The following is a 22,384-nucleotide window of genomic DNA, read 5'->3' on the forward strand; positions in this document are numbered from 1 at the left end:
CCCACCAAAATCTGGAATGGTACCCCGGTTTATACAACAGCACATTTTATCTTGAGAACCGGTGAATCTTTGAAAGGCTCGGGAACCATGGTGGATGGTTACATGGGTGTGAGCTCCTGGAGGGATGCTGTGGCCAGACCAGCTAATGCCACCCTGATGTGCACAAAGGGGCAATCTTGAGGGGCAAGGGAGAGATGTTTTACATTCCTGCTTCCCAAGGCCTTGAGCACTGCTGGAAAATGGAGTGTGGTTCTGGGAGTGGGAGACAGGAAAAAAGGAGCGTGAGAGGGGGGTCACAAAAGCCATGGAGCAGCCATGAAGATGTATCTCCATGCAGACACGCAGGCTGCTCCTCCAGCTGCCGCACATCAACAAGCAGCACATCAACATCTGACCCCTCTCAGTTTTCTCAGACCCGCCTTCACCTCCTTGTTGCGCAGCGTGTAGATGACAGGGTTCATCATGGGCGTCACCACGTTGCCAAAGATGTGTACGGGGGTCACCAGCACTTCGCTCAGCTGGGGCTGGGTGTAGATCAGGGCGCAGGGCCCGAAGAACATGGTCACCACTGTCAGATGGGAGGCACAAGTGGAGGCCGCTTTGCTCCGCCCTTCACCCGCGCTCATCTTTAGGACGGAGTAGGCAATCCTGACATAGGAGGCGAGGATGAGGACAAAGCAAGTCATGGGCACCATCCCAATATTGGTAAAACTCACGGTCTCCAAGATGTACGTGTCCGCACAAGCCAGCTTGGCCACAGGGAAGATGTCACAGAAGAAATAGTCTATCACGTTGGACCCACAGTAGGGCAGCGTGAAGGTCAGGCTGGTGAGGATGGTGGCATGGAAGGAGCTGGTGATCCAGGTGCCGGCGGCCAGGAGGGCACACACCCTGCGGTTCATGATGAGCAGGTAGCGCAGCGGGTGGCAGATGGCCACATACCGGTCGTAGGCCATGACGGTGTAGAGCAGGCATTCGGTGCTGCCCAGAAAATGCCAGAAAAAGACCTGAGCCATGCACCCCCCCAGTGAGATAGTTTTACTGTTGGCCCAGAGGTTGGCCAGTAATTTCGGGATGCTGATGGAAGAGATGCCAATGTCCAAAATGGCAAGATTGCAGAGGAAGAAGTACATGGGGGTGTGCAGGCGGGGGTCACCGAGGACGGCTGAGAAGATGAGCAGGTTGCCCACCAGGGTGCAGAGGTAGAAGGCTAAGAAGGTGAAGAAGAGGATGGTCTGGAGGCCATCGGTGTTGGGGATCCCTAAGAGGATGAAATGAGTCACCATCGTGTGGTTCCCCAGCCCCATTTGGGACTCATTCCTGGGGTAGGGCAGAGAAATGAAGCCAGTGAGTTACTGAATCAGCCCGACACCCTACAGCTGCGATGTTCACCCTTCCCACCCTGCCCCCAGGACTCCCTTCCCTCGGGAGTAGGGAATATTTCTGTCACTGCAATGCCCACTATGGTCAGAGAATCAACGGCTGGTGTACAGAGAAACTTTCTGTCATGAAGATCCTACCCAGCAGAGATGCATAGAAAAGGGGACGTCTCATCTATTCTGTTCTGTTCTATTCTCTTTAGTCCTGGGCTACTCAGATTTCGTATCCCTAGGCCTTTCCCCCCACACTTATCACCTCAGTACCATAGCAACTTCTGCTTGTGGCTCACAGTTCTGGGGTTCTGCCTCTCCCCCTGTCTGCAGCGGGATGGCTGTGCGTGCAGCGGAGTGCTGGTTTGGGTAGGGGGTTGTTATTTTGAAATGCACCCGCTGCTACGTGACTGTGTTAGGGAAGAGGAGGAGGGTGCATCAGAGAAGCCAATGAATGTGGGAAAGGATTGCCCCAGCTCCGTCACAGATGTGAATTCTTAGGGGGGTATTTGAGGTGCCGAGAGAGAAGAAAAGGCAAATAAGATGAAAGGAAATAGACAGAGCCAGAGGCGCTGGAATTCAGAGCGTGGGATGGGGGCGGCTGCAGCCTGGACGTGGTTTCCATCATCTGCAGGCTTCACAGGTGGTTTAATGTCCCTGAGTCCCCCCTCCGCCCACAACAAAAATTGTTCCTGCCCACCCGGCTGCAGCTTGTCACCTGCTCAGCCCTGGGCATCAGGCTGGGCTAAGTAGGCATCAGGCCAGAGGGGATATACTAGGTGAGATTTAAAGGAGAATAAGGCAGTCTCTATCAGCATTTTACCAGGGAAATCCCCTAGGCAGCAGAGGAAGGCAAGGCTTCAGGGCAGAGGCTGGCGGGGGGGTTATGGTGGATGGGGAGGGGCAGGGCTGTAGGGCAGAGGATGTCAGGGGGGTTATGGCGGGTGGGGAGAGAAAGGGCTGCAGGGCAGAGGCTGGCAAGAGGTTACGGCAGACAGAGGGAGGAAGATCAGTGACATAGAGACCCAGGTCACGGACACGCAACCTGGCAGGCGTTGCACACAGACGGGGGCTGGACGAGTTGGTGGGTGGCCCTCTACAGAACACATGAGGCTGACCAGCCCTGGGAGCAGCAGGGACAGGGCCAGAGACAGGCAGAGACCGAGGGGCAGGGCGAGATGATGGGTACCATAGCAGGCGCCTTACACTGGCTGCATAGGCAGAGCTGGCTCCAGCTGGCTGGGATTCTTCCTTTCTGCCCCGTCCGGGACTCCTGTGGCCCCATCCAGTGTCCTTACCCAGCCCGGCCCAGCCCCTGGGAAAGGGGACCAGCCAAAGTGCCTGGGACCAAACACGCTTAATCTGCTCTGGCTGCCCCCTGCATCTCGCTGCTGCACGGCCCACAGCTTCCCCACCGCTTCCTGCAGCCTCCTGGCTCTGCCTGGCCCTTAAATCCCCTCCGGGCCCCTCGGGACCAGCCCTGAATCCCACCGGGCTCCAGGCAGAGACCTCGGCTGAGTTGCCAATTAATGGAGACTTGGTCTTGTTTTGGAGATGCTCAGAGACCCCTTGGGAAAGGCCACCAGAGGGGAAAATAAGGGCAACGCCATTGAGTAGGAAGGGCCTGATCTCCAGCTCCACCGGGGTCTGGATTCTGCTCTCAGTCCCCTGGCCTGACTCCTGGCAGCTCCATTGAATTCACTGGGACCGTTTCCGCTCTCGGCCCAGCAGCTCATTGTCCAGGCTGTATCCTGCTCTGGCACATCACGTGGAGAAGCTCAGGGCCCAGAAGAGGCTTTAAAATACCCAGCTGCTGTCCAAGCCCACTGATACTGGCTGGTTCTCCATCCCCATCCAACTACGAAAACCCTTTGGAGAGCCCAGGAAGATGTGTTTGGGAATTGCTTCCAGTGGGCTGCCCTCAACTCCTTTTACCCTTCCGCTGGAGAGGGCTTTAAAACCACTGTGAATTCCTTACTAGCTGAGCTTCCAGTCTGACAACCAGGCACACAGAAGTTCCTCCCTTCTTACATGCAGGGTTTAGCATATGGTTGTGACAAGGTGATTTTTGTAAACTAAGGAGAGAACCGTACATGATCAAGCATGACTTGGTCGCGCCGTGTTAGAGCCACTAAAAAAGACAGGTCAAAAAAGCAGAGATTTGCTTTGCAAGGATTCACTTTGGAGAGGTACATGGTGAGGGGGTGATGTGTCCTCAGCAGAGAAGTCAGTCCAGCCCCAAAATAAAGATAATAACCCGATTCCCTCTGACTAAACATTCCCTGTTCTACTCACACCTCTGTTGTTCCAAGGTTTACTGCTTCCCTAGGCCTGGATGTCCCTGGATCCTCCATGCCCTGCTCCCTGGCTTCACTCTTGTCTGTCCCGCTCTGGTCACACAAACACCAGCGAAGGAGTGTCACAGCTTCCCATTCAGAGCCTCAAACTCTGTTTTCATTGACTCTCTGGGCTTCCTACCAACACTTCCTCCTTCCCCAGCATTCCTGGGGATTCTCCAGCCTGTGGCTTCAGTCCTTGCAGGCAATATAGCTAAATGAAGGGCCGGGATGTCCAGAAACGGGTAGCGCCCCTCCCATTCATCAGGCACATGCACTACTGGTGGGGTGGAATGTTCATGCTCCTCTGAGCTCGCCTGCCCTGGGACACCCACCAGAGAATTCCCCCCATGGTGTGAGAGGAGGGAGCCAGGCCAGAGATTGGCCTGGAGGCCTCTGAAGTCAACAGAACTTTCTCCTGGGTTCGTGCGCCCTGCTGTTCCCTGGCCTTGCTTGGGATCTGTGTGCACACAGGGACGTGGTCCTGTGGTGGTGGGAGGGCAGAGCGTCCCTGATGTGCAGAGGGAGGGCACCCCCAGTCCTGTGCACCGTGGCACCGCACCTTTGGAAGTCCCCTAGAGACTCCAAGAAGAGCCTTGAATTATTTTTCACAGGACAGCAGCCTCCCACCACCTCCAGCCAGCTCCTGGCACAGTCGTTTGGGTGGTTGCTCAGATGCAGAGCGAGACAGACCCAGCCTGTCAGAGATCACTGTCCCAGTAACCCACATGCAGGAAGGGGCATCATCCCCATCCCCCCTCTTCTCACTGCCTGACTGTCGCTCTGTGTCTTGCTGGGCCGCAGGCGTCTCCTCTGCATGGCTGGGGAGTCCTGTCATGGAGACAAAGCCACAGACACGGCACGGGGGAGGAGAGGAGGGACTGGCCAACATTAGAGTTTTCCAGCCATGATCCCATCCAGCCATTTGCTGCTGTCCCGTCACTGCAGCTCTAATAAGTCTCAAAGTGATTCCTCTAGTCGCTGTTAATTCCCGCCCTTCCCCTTGTGGCACCGTACCTGGGAGCCGGGATGCAGGGCCAGAAAACAGACGTGATAATTAACCTCTGTAGAGGTGCAATGCCCAGCCCAGACACAGCACCCCATGGGGTGCGAGGGCCATGGGGATTAATTAAAATGTTGATTTTGCTGACGAGTCCCCAGGCTGGGCTGTGTCACTGCACTGGGCACCAGGCTGAGGAGTGACTCTGGGTTTGCATCAGCTGAGCTCTGCGCGCCGTGCTGGTGCCTGTCAGAGCCAGAGGAGCATTGGGCGCGTGTCTCTATCAGTGATGTGGGTAACGGCATCGGTTGGGGATCTCAAACTTTCTGGCCCCTGGCCCGTCCTGTTCAATGCAAACATTCCCCAGCCTCTAATAAAGACTGTCCTGCCGTGTGCTTTTAGGCTCTGCTGGCGGGACCCACACTCCTCCCTTGCTAGGTTTCAGACCAGGCGCTCTGCCTGCTCGCTCTGCAAGAGTCCTCCCTTGGGGGGTCAGCCCAGACCACCAGCCTCCCTCAGCCCGCCTGGGGAAGCTCTGGGCCAAAGCCACCTGCTCCCTGTACACACATATCATAGCCTGGGTACGCTGTGGCTCCCCGCTATGTACTGGCAGCCAGCTGCATCCACGGAGCTGTGTGTCAATAGCTGCCAATTGGCTTAGCAGATGGAGATGCAGATGTAGGTGCAAATTTTGCATCCATGGAGGGCTTCCAGCATCACCCCCTGCTACTGTCCAGCCTTCCATTCCCAGCAAGAGCCAAGCTCCAGCTTCGTCACTCCCCCCACCCTTTCTTGTTGCTAGCAGCCAAGGGCATGCTGGGAAATGTAGTCCTTTCCCTGTGCCAGGGCTACTAGCCTGGCCAGGACCAAGGAACTGCAGCTCCCAGGGTCCCTTGAGCTCTTAGCACCCATGCTGGAGCTAGGCACTAGTCTGCCCAGACAGTTGTAGCCCAGCAAGCTAGAAGGAGGGGAGGTAGGCTCTTAGCTGGGACACAGCACCACAGATCCATTGGCCCTGTGGTAAATCCGCTTTTGTGGACCACCTGCTAAGTGGGAGTCAACAGTGCGACGCTGGTGTGAACAAAGTCAATGTGATTCTGGGCTGCATGACCAGGAGCGTAGTGAGCAAGACACGGGAAGATATTCTTCTGCTCTACTCTGCACTGATTAGGCCTCAGTTGGAGCCAGTTCTGTTCACCATAGTTCAGGGAATATGTGGAGAAATTGGAGATGGGCCACAGTAAAGATGTTGAGGACTAGTCAGTTTCCCCCACCCTTGCTGCCTCTCTCAGATAGGGGCGGCAAAGTGTGGGGGGGAAGGGGTACTTCAAAGTGGCTGAGCTGGGGTTCATCTGTGCAGTGCTGCCCCTTTAAAACGTGGAAGCATCATGGAGCCCAGGTTTCAGCTGGGGACTCCTAGGTTCCGAGTGTATTTCCCAAGAACCCGGGGTCAGCTGGGGACTCCCCAGCTGATCCTAGGCTCCACTGTGCTGCACCTTTGAAATGCAGAGTCGGCATTTCAAAGGGGTAGCACCACACAGCTGATCCGGGACTCCCCCAGAATCCAAGGTCAGCTGGGAAGTTCTGCGCAGAATGTGGGGTCAGCTGGGGAGTCCTCAGCTGACCTTGGGCTCCAGCCAGAATGTAGTTCAGCATGGAGCCCAGAGTCAGCAGGGGACTCTGAGTCCCCAACGGTCTGTCTACACTGCCACCCTAGTTCGAACTAGGGTGACTAATGTAGGCATTCGAACTTGCAAATGAAGCCCAGGATTTAAATATTCCAGGCTTTATTTGCATGTTCCCGGGCATCGCCATTTTTAAATGCCCCGTAGTTCAAACTACCTGCCCATAGCTACACGCAGCACGGATTAGGTAGTTCGAATTGAAGATCCTAATTCGAACTACCATTACTCCTCATTGCAGTAGTTCGAACTAGGGCGGCAGTGTAGATATACCCCTACTGACCCCGGACTTCTTTGTAATGCACAAGAGCCCTTGATGGGGACTCTTGTACATTACAAAGCAGGCACCCACGTGCAGCCCAGAGTCAGTGGGACTTCCCACTGAGCCTGGGCTGTACGCGGAGTTCCAGAAGGAATGTGGAAGTTCCTATCGACTAGTCAAGTAATCAATGGAAATTCCAACTACTTGACTAGTCAATTAACCGCAATTTAACATCCTTAGTCTGGAGAAAAGCAACAAGAATGATGAAAGGTCTAGAAGAAATGAGCTATGAAGAGGCCTTAAAGGACTGGGTTTGTTTATTGTGGAAAGGAGAAGACTCGGGGAGACACGAGCAGTTTTCAAGTACCTAAAAGGGTGTTACAAGGAGGGAGAAAAATTGTTCATGTCCTCTTATGACAGGACAAGAAGCAATGGGCTTTAGTTGCACTGAGGGAGGTTTAGGTTGGGGATCAGGAAAAGCTTCCTACCTGTCAGGGTGGTTAAGCACTGGAATAAATTGCTCAGGGAGATTGTGGAATCTCTATCCCTGGAGATATGGAAGAGCAGGTTGGACAGACACCTGTCAGGGGTGGTCTAAACCGGAGAGGGCAATAATTTTTGTGTGGGGGTCACTTCAGATATTTTGTAACTGCCCCTGGGCCACTCTGGTAGCGGCAGGGCCTCAGGCCAAAGGGGTAGGGCAAGAACACTGATTGCTGTATGGGTGGGAGAAGCACATGAAGTCTTTGACTCCATCCGCAGAGAGAGCCACCAGCTCTTCTGAACAGCTAGCAGTTCCCTCTCGGATCCCACACCTCTGGTGGTGGGAGGAGATTTTCTGTGCTCCCCCCGCTCTCAGGTCAATCAGGGGCTGTGTGGACAGGGAATAGCTGCTATTTCGAAATAGGGGGCCTCCAGCCCTTCCCAGGGTGCCCCGCTGACCACTCTGTCCACACTCAGCTGGACATGCTCTGTCCACACCAGAGCCCTTAAAGCTGCAGCCTGTGCAGAGAGGATTTGTGGTTCACAAGAGCCCTGAGCCACCCTGCAGCTGCCTTGCCTTGCTTTCCCCCCCCCCCCCCCCCCAGGATGGGCCAGCCTGATGCTCCCACCCAGCCCTCCATTGAGCCCGGGGAGCAGTCAGGCAGCTCCCAGGAGCCTGGCAGGGGTCAGAAAAGACATGCACCTTCCTGGTCTGGTGCGGAGATCCTGGTCCTTATTGAGGTTTGGGGGGATGAGACCAACCTCCAGGATCTCTGCACCAGACGCAGGAATGCGGACGTCTATGGGAGGTGACAAAAGGCCACATCTGTACCCAAGAACAGGTGCAGAAGAAGGTCAAAGGGCTCCACCAGGCTTATGCCAGGGCCAGGGAGGGCAACTCCCGATCTGGGGCAGATCCCCAAAGCTGCCCTTATTTTAAGGAGCTGGACTGCATCTTGGGGGTGGGACAGTCTTTTCTCCAGCCCCCATGGGGTTGTAGTACTCCGGGATTCCTGTGCCAGATGGGGTCAGGGACTCTGGTAGACTCCAGCCTTGAGATGCCCATTATTGTCCTCACCGGTGGGAAGGGGGGAGGAGGAGATGGCTGAAGGGAGAAAGAGTCTCAAAAGCCATCAAAAGGCCATGCCGATTGGTTCGTAGGTGGGTTTCCGAACAGACTCGCATGCCGCTCCTGCAGCCACACGTCAGCCTGCAGTTCTCTGGCCTCCTCCTAGTTTCCGCAGAGCCGCCTTCACCTCCTTGTTGCGCAGAGTGTAGACAGCTGGGTTCAGCATGGGTGTCACCAGGTTGCCAAAGATGTCCACAGGGGTCACCAGCACTTCACTCATCCCTGGCTGAGTGTAGATCAGGGCGCAAGGCCCAAAGAACATGGTCACCACCACCAGATGGGAGGCGCAAGTGGAGGCTGCTTTGCGCCGCCCTTCACCCGCGTTCATCTTCAGGATGGAGTAGGCGATTCTGATGTAGGAGGCGAGGATGAGAACGAATAAAGTCATGGGCACCATGCCACTATTGGTGAAGCTCACTGTCTCCAAGATGTACGTGTCTGCACAGGCCAGCTTGGCCACAGGGAAGATGTCACAGAAGAAATAGTCTATGACGTTGGACCCACAGTAAGGCAGCGTGAAGGTCAGGCTGGTGAGGATGGTGGCATGGAAGGAGCTGGCAATCCAGGTGCCAGCAGCCAGGAGGGTGCACACCCTGCGGTTCATGATGAGCAGGTAGCGCAGCGGGTGGCAGATGGCCACGTACCGGTCATAGGCCATGACCGTACAAAGCAGGCACTCGGTGCTGGCTAAGAAGTGGTAGAAGAAGAGCTGAGCCATGCACCCGCCCAGCGAGATGGTTTTACTGTTAGCCCAGAGGATGGCCAGCAATTTGGGGATGCTGGCGGAAGAGATGCCAGAGTCCAGCACAGCCAGGTTGCAGAGGAAGAAGTACATGGGGGTGTGCAGGCGGGAGTCACCAAGGACGGCGGAGAAGATGAGCAGGTTGCCCAGCAGGGTGCAGAGGTAGAAGGCTAAGAAGGTGAAGAAGAGGATGGTCTGGAGGCCATCGGTGTTGGGGATCCCTCGGAGGATGAAATGAGTCACCATCGTGTGGTTGGTCAGCTCCATTTGGGACTCATTCCTGGGGTAGGGCAGAGAAATGAAGCCAGTGAGTTACTGAAAGCACCCAACACCCTACAGCTGCGATGTTCACCCTCCCCGCCACTGCCCCCAGGACTCCCTTCCCTCAGGAGCGGGAAATATTTCTGTCCTTGTTGTGCCAGATGGGGTCAGGGACTCACAGCAGTGGTGCTGAATTTGGAGTGAAAATTTCAGCATTGAAGATCTTACTTTCCAGAGATGGAGGAGGAACATCTAGTTTAGTTTCTTCTTCTCTTCTCTCTTGCCCTATTACAATAATTTCAGTGACACTCTGACTAGGTTTTTCTAGCCTTATCTCTGTGGGACCTGAAAGCCTCCCTTCCTGGCCAAATTTTCTCATATGTGGCATGCCTGTCTCCCCTAATTTGGTGAGGGGGTGGGAGGAACAGGGGATGATTGTGCTGGGCAGGGCATTGTGTCACCGGGGATGGGTTGCTAGGGATGCCTGGCCTGCGACGTGTTGCCTGGTTTCCATCAGCCCCAAGATTACAATTTAGTGCAATGGTTCTTAACCCCTCCACTGCAGAAATTATTCCAGCCCCCTGGCCACAGTCTCCCACCTTGTACATCCGCAGGCCAGGCTGTGTAGATGCCACGCCGGAGTGGGCGTGCGGGTGAGATGGGAAGCGCACTGGTGGAGTGTCTCAGTGGGGTTGCTGTTTTACTTTGTATCTGTAAAAGGAGTCAGGAGGCCTGTGCACCTTGGGGACTCACAGATATATTGGGGCAGCAGCTTGTGTGGGAGAAACCCGCCCATCAGATGCACAGCAGTGGAGGTAGCAGCAGCAAGACTCTGTAACAGGAAGAAGTGGCTTGTGTTAATGACGCTAATCGAGTCAGGGTGGCAGCGGCTCATGCGGAGAAACTGGTGGGGAGCTGAGACTGTCCAGAGGGGGAAATTGCCTTGTAGCGTGTGAGCCAGCTGAGACCCGTGTCACTCCCACACTGAGCGGGTTCAGTTTGCAAGTGAAACAATCAAGTGTCCTTTGCCATTTTCCGAGAGACATTCCCCAGGCAAGACAGGCAGGGCACAGACTGGCGGAGGTGGGGTGCGTTATGGTGGATGGGAAGGGGCAGGGCTGCAGGGAGAGGCTGGCGGGGGGGTTATGGTGGATGGGGAGGGGCAGGGATGCAGAGAAGAGGCTGGCGGGGGGGTTATGGTGGATGAGGAGGGGCAGAGCTGCAGGATAGAGGCTTGGGGGGGATTATGGTGGATGGGGAGGGGCAGGGCTGCAGGGAGAGGCTGGCGGGGGGGGTTATGGTGGATGGGGAGGGGCAGGGCTGCAGGGAGAGGCTGGCGGGGGGGTTATGGTGGATGAGGAGGGGCAGAGCTGCAGGGTGAGGCTGGCGGGGGGGTTATGGTGGATGGGGAGGGGGAGGGCTGCAGGGAGAGGCTGGCGGGGGGGTTATGGTGGATGGGGAGGGGCAGGGCTGCAGGGCAGAGGCTGGCGGGGGGTTATGGTGGATGGGGAGGGGCAGGGCTGCAGGGAGAGGCTGGCGGGGGGGTTATGGTGGATGGGGAGGGGCAGGGCTGCAGGGCAGAGGCTGGCGGGGGGTTATGGTGGATGGGGAGGGGCAGGGCTGCAGGGCAGAGGCTGGCGGGGGGGTTATGGTGGATGGGGAGGGGCAGAGCTGCAGGGCAGAGGCTGGAGGGGGGGTTATGGCGGATGGGGAGGGGCAGGGCTGCAGGGCAGAGGCTGGCGGGGGGGTTATGGTGGATGAGGAGGGGCAGGGCTGCAGGGCAGAGGCTGGCGGGGGGTTATGGTGGATGGGGAGGGGCAGAGTTGCAGGATAGAGGCTGGCGGGGGGGGTTATGGTGGATGGGGAGGGGCAGGGCTGCAGGACACAGGCTGGGGGGTTATGGCGGATGGGGAAAGGCAGGGCTGCAGGGAGAGGCTGGCGGGGGGTTTACAGCAGACAGAGGGAGGCAGATCAGTGACGCAGAGACCCAGCCCAGGGCCAGGCAGGTGCTGCAACAGATGGGGGCTGGACGGCGGGTCGGTGGCTCTCTACAGAACACACTGGGCTGACAGGTCCTGGGAGCACTGGGCTGACGGGCCCTGGGAGCGGCAGGGACAGAGCCAGAGACCTGGGCCAGAGACAGGCAGAGACTGGGGGCAGGGCAAGAAGGTCGGTACCAAAGCAGGTTTCTTACACTGGCTGCATGGGCAGAGGTGGCTCCAGCTGACTGGGATTCTTCCTTTCTGCCCCGTTCAGGACTCCTGTGGCCTCATCCAGCGTCCTCTCCAGCCTGGCCCAGGGCCTGGGAGAGGGGCCCAGCTGGGGCACCCGGGACCAAACAGACACTTAATCTGCTCTGGCTGCCCCCCACATCTCTCCCCGTGCTGCTGCACGGCCCACAGCTTCCCCACCGCTTCCTGCAGCCTCCCGGCTCTGCCTGGCTCTTAAATCCACTCCGGGCCCCTGGGGACCAGCCCTGAATCCCCACCAGGCTCCAAGCAGAGCCCTCGGATGAGCTGCCAATTAACAGAGAGTTGGCCTCATTTTGGAGACACTCGGAGACCCCTGGAGCGAGGCCCCCAGATAGAAAAATTAGAACAGCGCCTCGTAGCAGGAAGGGCCCGATCCCAGCGCCACCGGGGTCTGGATTCTGCTCTTGATCCCCTGGCTTGATTCCTGGCAGCTCTGTGGCATTCACTGCGGCTGTCTCCCCTCTCAGCTCTGCAGCTCGTTGTCCAGGCTGTTTCCCGCTTTGGCATACCACGTGGAGAAGCTCAGGGCCCAGAAGAGGCTTTAAAATACCCTGCCACTTCTGTCCAAGGCCGCCCGTGCTGGCTGCTGCATCAGCGCCATCCAACTGCGAAAACCCTTTGGAGAGCCCAGGAAGATGTGTTCGGGAATTGTTTCCTGTGGGCTGCCCTCAACCGCTTTTATCCTTCCGCTGGAGAGGGCTTTAAAACCACTGTGAATTCCTTACTAGCTGAGCTTCCTGTCTGACAACCAGGCACACAGAAGTTCCTCCCGTCTAGCACGCAGGGTTGGGCACGTGATTGTGACAAGGTGATTTTTGTAAACTAAGGAGAGAACCGCACGGGATCAAGCATGACTTGGTCGCGCCGTGTTAGAGCCACTGAAAAAGGCAGGTCAGAAACACAGAGATCTGCTTTGCAAGGGTTCAGTTTGGAGAGGTACATGGTGAGGGGGTGATGTGTCCTCAGCAGAGAAGTCAGTCCAGCCCCAAACTAAAGATAATAACCCGATTCCCTCTGACTAAACATTCCCTGTTCCACTCACACCTCTGTTGTTCCAAGGTTTACTGCTTCCCTAGGCCTGGATGTCCCTGGATCCTCCATGCCCTGCTCCCTGGCTTCACTCTTGTCTGTCCCGCTCTGGTCACACAAACACCGGCCCAGGAGTATCACGGCTTCCCATTCAGAGCTTCACACTGTTTTCATTGACTCTCTGGGCTTCCTACCAACACTTCCTCCTTCCCCAGCATTCCTGGGGACTCTCCAGAGCCCACGGCCTGTGGCTTCAGTCCTTGCAGGCAATATAGGTAAGTGAAGGGCCGGGATGTCCAGAAATGGGTAACGCCTCCCCCCATTCATCACACATGGGTACTACTGGTGGGGTGGGATGTTCATGCTCCTCTGAGGTCTCCTGCCCTGGGACACCCACCAGAGAATTCCCCCCATGGGTTGAGAGGAGAGAGCCAGGCCAGAGGTTGGCCTGGAGGCCTCTGAACCCAACAGAGCTTTCCCCTGGGTTTGTGCGTCCCGCTGTTCCCTGGCCCTGCTCGGGATCTGTGTGTGCTATGGTCCTGTGACGGTGGGAGGGCAGAGCATCCCTGCTGTGCAGAGGGAGGGCACCCCCAGTCCTGCGCACACTATGGCACCGCAGCTTTGGAAGTTGCCTGGAGATTCCAAGAAGAGCTTTGAATCATGTTTTACAGGACAGCAGCCCCTCACAACCTCCAGCAAGCTCCTGGCACCATCATTCGGGGGGTCGCTCAGACGCAGAAGGAGACCAACCTGGCCTGTCAGAGATCACTGTCCCAGTAACCCACATGCAGGAAGGGCGTCATCCCCATCCCCCCTCTTCTCACTGCCTGACTGTCGCTCTGCATCTTGGTAGGCCACGGGCGTCTCCTCTGCTGGGGTGGGGAGTCCTGTCATGGAGACAAAGCCACAGACATGACAAAAAAAGGAGGGGGGGAGAGGGACCGGCCGACATGAGGGATTTTCCAGCCATTTGCTGCTGTCCCAGCACTGCAGCTCTAATAAGTCTCAAAGTGATTCCTCTAGTCGCTGTTAATTCCCGCTCTTCCCCTTGTGGCACCGTACCTGGGAGCTGGGATGCAAGGGCAGAAAACAGACATGATAATTAACCTCTGTAGAGGTGCAATGCCCAGCCCAGACACAGCACCCCATTGGGTGCAAGGGCCGTGGGGATTAATTAAAATGTTGATATTGCTGACGAGTCCCCGGGCTGGGCTGTGTCACTGTGCAGGGCACCAGGCTGAGGAGTGACTCTGGGTTTGCATCAGCTGAGCTCTGTGTGCTGTCCTGGTGCATGTCAGAGGTGGAAGGGCATTGGGCGCGTGTCTCTATCAGTGATTTGGGTAACGGCATCGATCAGGGGTCTCAAAGTTTCTGGCCCCTGGCCCGTCCTGTTCAATGCAAACATTCCCCAGCCTCTAGTAGACACTGCGCTGCCGTGTGCTTTTAGCTTCTGCCAGTGGGATCCACCCCTGCCTTGCTACGATTCAGACCAAGCATGCTGCCCACTCACTCTGCAAGAGTCCCCCCCCCCGTGGGGTCAGCCCAGGCCACCAGCCTCCCTCACCCCAGTCTGGGGAAGCTCTGGACCAAAGCCTCCTGCTCCCTCTGTGCACATGTCAGAGCCCAGCTATCCCGCAGCTCCCCACAGTGTATCGGCAGCCAGCCGCATCCGCAGAGCTGTGTGCCCAGAGCCGCCGCTCGGCTCAGCAGACATGGATGCAGAGTTGAGTACAAACTTTGCACCCGCACAGGGCTCCCAGCACCACCCTGTGCTAGCACCTAGTTCTTCATTCCCAGCAAGAGCCTTGCTCACTCCCCCCACCCTTTCTTGTTGCTAGCAGCCAAGGGCATGCTGGGAAATGTAGTCCTTTCCCTTCTTCAGGGCTACTTGTCTGGCCAGGACCAAGGAACTCCAGCTCCCAGGATGCCTTGAGCTCTTAGCGCCCATGCTGGAGCCAGGTGCTAGTTTGCCTAGAGCCCAACAAGTGAGAAGGAGGGGAGGTAGGCAGAACCCCAGAGCCATTGGCCCTGGTGCAAATCCACTATTGTGAACCACATGCTAAATGAGTCAACTGTGTGACACTGATGTGAACAAAGGTAATGGAATTCTGGTCTGCATGACCAGGAGTGTTGTGAGCAAGACACGGGAAAGCGGCGAGAAGTCCCGTGGCACCTTATAGACTAACTGAAGTGTAGGAGCATCAGCTTTCGTGGGCAAAGACCCACTTCGTCAGATGCATGTTAACAAGTGGGTCTTTGCCCACGAAAGCTTATGCTCCTACACTTCAGTTAGTCTGTAAGGTGCCACAGGACTCCTCGCCGCTTTGGCAGATTCAGACTAACACGGCGACCCCTCCAATACAAGACACGAGAAGTCATTCTTCCCCTCTGCTCTGTGCTGATTAGGCCTCAGTTGGAGTATTGTGTCCAGTTCAGGGCACCACATTTCAGGGAAGATGTAGAGAAGAGGAAGAAGGATGAAAGGTCTAGAGAACATGAGCTATGAGGAAACCTGGAGGAATTGGGCTTGATTCGTTTGGAAAGGAGAAGACTGAGAGGGGACATGAGAGCAGTTTTTAGGTATCTACAAGGGTGTTTCAAGGAGGAGGGAGACACATTGTTCCCCTTGGCCTCTGATGACAGGACAAGAAGTAATGGGCTTAAACTGCAGCGATGGAGGTTGAGGTTAAACATTAGGAAAAGCTTCCTAGCAGGCCATGGCTGTCCCTAGGTATAGGCCCATTTTCAGGTGTCCCAACACAGGTGAGTGCTCTTGTTTGTCTGACGCTGTACCTCTGCCGGTTCCTCTCACCCCTCCCATGCACTGCTCTGTCCTGTCCCTCCTCCCTCCTCCATGCCCTTCCGCTCAGTGTGTGCTCCCTGATGCCCAGCTGGCTGGAGAGAGAAGCCCCCGGCATCTGCAACTCCATCCCGTCCCCAGGGAAGCACAAAGCCCCACTAGAAAGTGCATGGGGACAAGGGACGACACAAGGGTTGTAGGGAAGCCCCGAACCACAGGCCCCCAGGAGAAGCTACACAGAGGGGGTGAGGATGCCATAGGCCCCTAGCAAAAGCTTCATGTTGTGGGGGGCTCAGCTGATTAGGGCCCCATAATTTGTAAGTCCAGGCTGGTTAAGCACTGCAATAAATTGCCGAGGGTGGTTGTGGAATCTCCATCACTGGGGATATTTAAGAGCAGGTTGGACAGACACCTGTCAGGGATGGTCTAGATGGTGCTTGGTCCTGCTGTGAGGTTAGGGGACTGGACTCGATGACCCCTCAAGGTCCCTTCCCATTCTCATGTTCTGTGATTCTAATTTCATTAGTATTAACACTATTGTTATGGATGTTATGGTAGGAGCTATCGTGTGGGACTGCGACCTGGGCCCATTTGTGTAACATCCAACATGGACACACACAGAGAATTGCTGCCTGAACGCGACACATCTTGAACAGCCGAGAAAGACAAATAATGTAATTATCCATGTATTACAAATGGGGAAACTGAGTCACACAGCAATATAGTGACATGCTCAAGGACAAGAAGAGATTCCGCTGCCCAGATGGAACTTGAACCCAGATTCCCTTTGTCTTTACCACAGAATAAGGTTTTGCAAATAATTCCCATGGGCTCTGTGTTGAGTTGATACAGTTCTCAGTTACCAACCCTATAGCCCCCAGCTCTCCCTGTGTCTCCCTCTACGACCACCCAGTGCCCCTGACTGGGAGCTTAGGGAAGGTTCCCATTGGCCGTCAGAAGCTACCGGGGTTTTGACAATCGACGTGCACAGTGTGTGCTCTGACCATCTGGTCCCGGTTTGCTTTTCCCAGGCACCAGAGTCTGGGGTCATGGCTCTTTGGAAATTGGTTCCCGGGGCCAGTGCAAAGAAACCACCAAGCAGACTCCAGCTGCCCCCAGGGAGCGCCTCAGCGCAGGCAGCCGGGCAGGCAGCCCAGCAGGGGGCACCGCAGCGCAGAGAATGGGGTAGGCAGCTCAGCAGGGGGTGCTGCAGTTCAGGGAGCAGGGCAGGCAGCCCAGCAGGGTGTGCTGCAGTTCAGGGAGCAGGGCAGGCAGCCCAGCAGGGGGTGCTCTAATTTTGCAGGCAGGGCTGGGTCTAGTGCCGGGGGCTGGGCTCACGTGCCCAGTTCTGCAGGGAGAAGGGCTGGGGGCTCTGCAGGGAGCCCGGCCCAGCCCGTAGCAACTACCCCGGGTGCCTTTCACATTGCTGTTTTCTTGTTATTTCATTGCAAGGTGCAAGGGTCAAACATGTGTCCAAGGAGTCGGGGGCAATTCTGGGCCAGGCGTTAGTATTTCTGTGGCACGACCAGCTGGGAGGCCCAGGTGCAATGGGGCTTGCAGAGCAATGGGTGGGAGACAGGAGTAATTGTTACTGCAGCGTCTCCAGTAGGGAATGAAGCCCCAAAGAGATTCCATCATTCACCTGCCTTCCGGCCTTGTCCCAGAACCCTTGGCATGAACGGACTCCTCCCCCTACCCAGGTTACCTCCCCCAGGTAACCTTATGGACTGTGCATGTGACCTGATCCCTGTGGAACCCAATTGCCCTGCCTCGATCCGAGCCGAGTCCCTGTGACTTTTCCCTAGTGGTGACCCTAGGATCACACCAGCACCCTCCTCTCTCGCCCTGTGATGTCTCCACTGGCATCCCTCCCAGACCATCCCCTGGAGCAGCTCCAGCTCCCTCCTCCCTCACCCTGTGGCGTCTCCTCCGGCATCCCTCCTGGACCATCATCTAGGGCAGCTCCAGTGCCCTCCTTCCGCACCCTGCGATCTCTCCACCGGCATCCCTTCCACACCACCATCTAGGGTAGCTTCAGCACCCTTCTCTTGCTCTGGCTCACTCTGTGCAGGGCACAAGCAAGCCGGGGACTGTCTGAGCAGCTGGAAGGAAGCATGGACCTATGGGTAGGGGGAGTCAAGGCTGCGCTGACAGGGCCTGTTCCCAGTGGTGGAGACTGCCAATCGGCAAAGTGATTTCACTACTTGGGCGGTGGTGCGAGCAGCAATTGCATAGAGCAGCTCTGAGACTCCTTGTGGTAGGAATCCTGCCTTATAATGAAGGACTAAGGAACTCGAGGTCTGTAGACTTGCGTGCTGTGGTGGAGATTTCCAGAGCCCGCAGCAAGGTGTGGGTCTCCAGCGCCAACTCATTTTGGGGCAACAGCTCCTGCCACAGCTGCACGTCAGCATGCAGATATCTGACCCCTGCTCAGTTTTCTCAGCGCCGCTTTCACCTCCTTGTTGCGCAACGTGTAGATGAGCGGGTTCAGCATGGGCGTCACCACGTTGCCAAAAATGTTCATGGGGGTCACCAGCATTTTGCTTTGCTGGGGCTGGGTGTAGATCAGGGTGCAGGGCCCGAAGAACAGTGTCACCACCGCCAGATGGGAGGCGCAAGTGGAGGCCACTTTGCGCCGCCCTTCACCCGCGTTCATCTTCAGGATGCAATAAACGATCCTCACGTAGGAGGCGAGGATGAGGGTCAAGCAAGTCATGGGCAACACCCCGATGTTGGTGAAGGTCATGGTCTCCAAGATGTACGTGTCCACACAGGCCAACTTGGCCACTGGGAAGATGTCGCAGAAGAAAGAGTCCACCACGTTGGACCCACAGTAGGGCAGCGTGAAGGTCAGGCTGGTGAGGATGGTGGCGTGGAAGGAGCTGGCAATCCAGGTGCCAGCAGCCAGGAGGGTGCACACCCTGCGGTTCATGATGAGCAGGTAGCGCAGTGGGTGGCAGATGGCCACGTACCGGTCAAAGGCCATGACCATGCAGAGCAGGCCTTCGGTGGTTGCCACGAAGAGGAAGAAGAAGAGCTGGGCCATGCACCCTCCCAGTGAGATGGTTCTATTGTTGGCCCAGAGAATGTCTAGCAATTTCGGGGTGATTATGGAAGACCATCCAAGGTCTACGACAGCAAGGTAGCAGAGGATGAAGTACATGGGGGTGTGCAGGCGGGGGTCGCCGAGGACGGCTGAGAGGATGAGCAGGTTGCCCAGCAGGGTGCAGAGGTAGAAGGCTAAGAAGGTGAAGAAGAGGATGGTCTGGAGGCCGTCGGTGTTGGGGATCCCTCGGAGGATGAAATGAGTCACCATCGTGTGGTTGGTCAGCCCCATTTGGGACTCATTCCTGGGGTAGGGCAGAGAAATAAAGCCAGGGAGTTATTGACATAAAACAACCTGTTCTCCAATAGCCTGTCTGTCCAGTGGCCCGGGACTCACTTCCCCTGGTGTTGGGAATATTTCTGCCCTTTTGGTGCCCAGTGGGGGCAGGGACTCCATTCTCAGGCTCAGCATGGAAAGAAAAAACATCCATGTTCAACATCTCATGCTCCAGAGGTGGAGGAGGAACATCTAGTCCAGTCCAGTCCAGTCTTCTAGTCTGGTCTTATTGGGTATGTCTAGACTACATGCCTTTGGCAACAGAGGCGTGTACATAAGGCTACCCAGCATAGGAAAATGAAGCGGCAATTTAAATAATCACTGCTTCATTTAAATTAAAATGGCTGCCACGCTGAGCCGATCAGCTGTGTGTCGGCTCAGCACGCTAGTCTGGCATGTAGTCTAGACGTACCCATCTAGTCTAGTCTAGTTTCTTCTCCTCTCTTGCCCTATTGCAATACTTTCAGTGACTAGGGGTTTCCAGTCTTATCGCCGTGGGACCTGAGAGCCTCCCTTCTTCGCCAACGTTTCCCACATGCGACATATCATTCTGCCCTGATTCGGTGCGGAGGGGGTGCTGAGCAGGGCTTTCTGTCCATGGGGCTCAGTTGCTAGGGATGCCCAGCCTGCGAGGTGCCGGTCTGGAGGAAGAGGAGGATGAGGATGGAGCAGGCAAGTGAGGAAAGAGCGAAGGATTGCCCCAGCTTGGTTTCTTCTGTCGATTGTGGGGGTCGGGAGTTCCTGGGGTCAGGCAGAAAAGGAAAGGAAGAGGCAGAGCTGCTGGGATTACAAGTGCTGGGTGATGTACTTGCTCCCCCTGCCCTGTGTGGTTTCCATCACACCTGGGGCTCACAGCTGGGTTCAGGGGCTCTCTGCACCCTGACTCCATGAATTGTTACAGCCCCTGTGGCGGGGTGCTGTACGGAACATGCCAGAGCAGGGTTCAAACCTGGGATTCGAACAAGAATACGAGTCTCCCTGTGTTTGCCAGAGACATTCCCTAGTCAGGAGAGGCAGGGCCGCAGGGCAGAGGCTGGTGGGGCGGAGGGGGTTGTGGTGGATGGGGAGGGGCAGGGCTGCAGGGAGAGGCTGGCGGGGGGGTTATGGTGGATGGGGAGGGGCAGGGCTGCAGGGAGAGGCTGGTGGGGCTTTATGGTGCATGGGGAGAGGCAGGACTGCAGGGCAGAGGCTGGGGATGCGGTTATGGAGGATGGAGAGGTGCAGGGCGGTGGGGCAGAGCTGGCAGTGGTGTTGTGGCAGGTGGGGAGAGGCAGGGCAGTGGGGCAGAGGCTGGCGGGGGTGTTGTGGCAGGTGGGGAGAGGCAGGGCGGTGGGGCAGAGGCTGGCGGGGGTTACAGCAGACAGAAAGAGGCAAGTCAATGACACAGAGACCCAGCCCAGGGACAGGCAGGCGCTGCACAGACGGGGCTGGACGGCGGGTCAGTGGCTCTCTACAGAACACACCAGGCTGACAGACCCTGGAGGTGGCAGGGCCAGGCCAGAGACAGGCAGAGACGGGGGCAGGGTGAGAAGGTCGGTACCAAAGCAGGCGCCTTACACTGGCTGCATGGGCAGAGGAGGCTCCAGCTGGCTGGGATTCTTCCCTTCTGTCCTGGCCGGGACTCCCACGGCCCCATCCAGTGTCTGTACCCAGCCTGGCCCTGCACCCACGAGACAGGCCTGGCCAGGGTGCCTGGTACCCACCTGGGAGCTCTGATGCTCTGCCAAGCTGACCAGGGCTCCCCCATGTCTCACCCTGCACTGCTGCACAGCCAACAGCTTCCCCACCACGTCCTGCAGCCTCCTGGCTCTGCCTGGCCCTTAAATCTCCTCTGGGCCCCTGGGGACCAGCCCTGAATCCCCACCAGGCTCCCGGCGGAGCCCTTGGCTAAGACGCCAATTAATGGAGATTTGGTTTCACTTCGGAGACGCTCAGAGACCCCTGGGGCCCAGCCCCAAGACGGGGAGATAAGGGCAGTGCCCTGGAGTGGGAAGGGCCCAATTCCCAGTGCCACCGGGGTCCGGATTCTGCTCTCGCTTCCCTGACCACAGCGCTCAGCTCCACCGTTCAGCAAAGATGTGGAGAAAATGGAAAAATTCCAGAGAAGAGCAACACAAATGAGAGGTCTAGAGAACAAGAGCAATGGGGGAAGACTGAGGAACTGGGTTTGTTTAGTTTAAATAAGAGCAGACTGAGGGGGGACATGACAGTGGTTTTCAGGTACATAAAAGGGTGTCACAAGAAGGAGGGAGACAAATTGTTCTCCTCGGCCTCTGAGAACAGGACAAGGAGCAATGGGCTTAAACTGCAGCAAGGAAGGTTTAGGTTGGGCATTGGGAAGAAACTCCTGCCTGTCCGGGTTGTTAAGCCTAGGAACATTGTGGAATCTCCAGGACTGGAAATGTTGAAGGCAGGTTGGACCTCTCAGGGATGGGCTAGACTAGGGGTGGGCAATAATTTTTGAGTGAAGCCGCTTCAGAGACTTTTGAATTGGCCCTGGGCCAACCTGGAAGGGGCAGGGCCGCAGTTCAGAGGGGCGCAGCCAGATCACTGATTGGTCTATGGGTGGGGGAAGCAGGTGAAGTCTTTAACATCCCCCCATCCCCGAGAGAACCACCCGTTGTTCTGAAGATCTGGCGGTTCCCTCTAAGCGCCAGCACCCCTGGTGGTGGGAGGAGACTTTGTGTGCTCCCCTCCCACTTCTCCCAGGTCAATAAGGAGGTTGGGTCCATCAATTAGCCAGGATGGGAGGGAATGGTGTCCCTGGCCTCTGTTTCTCTGGAGGTGGGTGACAGGGGAGGATCACGTGGGGATTCCCTGTTATGTCCCCTCCCTCTGGGGCACCTGGCATTGGCCACTGTTGGCAGACAGGACACTGAGCCAGATGGACCACTGGTCTGACCCCGTCTGGCCGTTCTTATGTAAGTCTGCCCCTGGCCTGCAAGGGGGCGCCGCACTTAGCCACCCACCAGCTGAGCAGCTGCTGGCTGTTGACTCTAAGGGCCAAGTCCCCTACAGGGCAGGAAGAGATTGGGTGTGGTTCCCTCCACCCCCAGACCCTGCTTGGCCTGGGGGCAGGGGAAGCGCAAAGTCTCCCTCTCCCTGCCCTCCGGCACACGGCACTTAGACTCCAATATCCCTTTAAGATTTTCCACCCATCAGCAGAATGAATTTTGTCTTGTCCCCAGTATTGAGTTCACATGCACTTATAAACATGAGAACAGCCAGACTGGGTCAGACCAAAGGTCCATCTAGCCCAGTGGCCAACAGTGGCCAATGCCAGGTGCCCCAGAGGGAGGGAACACAACAGGGAAACCTCACGTGATCCATCTCCTGTCACCCATTTCCAGACAAACAGAGGCTGGGGACACCAGACCTACCCATCCTGGCTAATAGCCATTGATGGACCTAACCTCCGTGAATGTATCTAATTCTTCTTTGAACCCTGTTCAAGTCCTGGACTTCACAACATCCTCTGGCAAAAGGAATTCCACAGATCGTGCGCTGGGTGAAGAAAAACTTCCTTTAGTTTGTTATAAACCTCCTCCCTATTAATTTAATTGGGTGACCCCTAGTTCTTGTATTGTGGGAACACAAAAATAACGTTTCCTTATTCACTTTGTCCACACAAGTCATGATTTTATAGCTCTCAATCC

General features: G+C 56.5%; 4 protein-coding genes across 4 annotated transcripts in view; 1 reads left to right on the forward strand and 3 right to left on the reverse strand.

Moving 5' to 3' along the window:
• The window catches only part of NOP9 (NOP9 nucleolar protein), a 340,212-nt gene that overhangs the window by 112,335 nt on the left and 205,493 nt on the right, over nt 1-22,384 (forward strand). The window lies entirely within an intron of this gene.
• Nucleotides 384-1,307, reverse strand: LOC102443513 (putative olfactory receptor 10D4). Its single transcript, XM_075911845.1, has one exon. The coding sequence runs from the start codon at nt 1,305-1,307 to the stop codon at nt 384-386; it is 924 nt and encodes a 307-aa protein (XP_075767960.1).
• Nucleotides 8,339-9,271, reverse strand: LOC102443756 (putative olfactory receptor 10D4). The gene has a single exon (XM_025187826.1). It carries the CDS (start codon nt 9,269-9,271, stop codon nt 8,339-8,341), a length of 933 nt encoding a protein of 310 aa, XP_025043611.1.
• On the reverse strand, nt 17,751-18,683 carry LOC102444237 (putative olfactory receptor 10D4). The gene has a single exon (XM_006129263.1). The coding sequence runs from the start codon at nt 18,681-18,683 to the stop codon at nt 17,751-17,753; it is 933 nt and encodes a 310-aa protein (XP_006129325.1).

The sequence above is a fragment of the Pelodiscus sinensis genome, chromosome 30, assembly GCF_049634645.1.
Source record: "Pelodiscus sinensis isolate JC-2024 chromosome 30, ASM4963464v1, whole genome shotgun sequence".
Lineage (NCBI taxonomy): Eukaryota > Metazoa > Chordata > Testudines > Trionychidae > Pelodiscus > Pelodiscus sinensis.

Coding starts and splice junctions, on each gene's coding strand:
- LOC102443756 (XM_025187826.1), bottom strand. CDS start 9,271: ATGGAGCTGACCAACCACACGATGGTGACTCATTTCATCCTCCGAGGG.
- LOC102443513 (XM_075911845.1), bottom strand. CDS start 1,307: ATGGGGCTGGGGAACCACACGATGGTGACTCATTTCATCCTCTTAGGG.
- LOC102444237 (XM_006129263.1), bottom strand. CDS start 18,683: ATGGGGCTGACCAACCACACGATGGTGACTCATTTCATCCTCCGAGGG.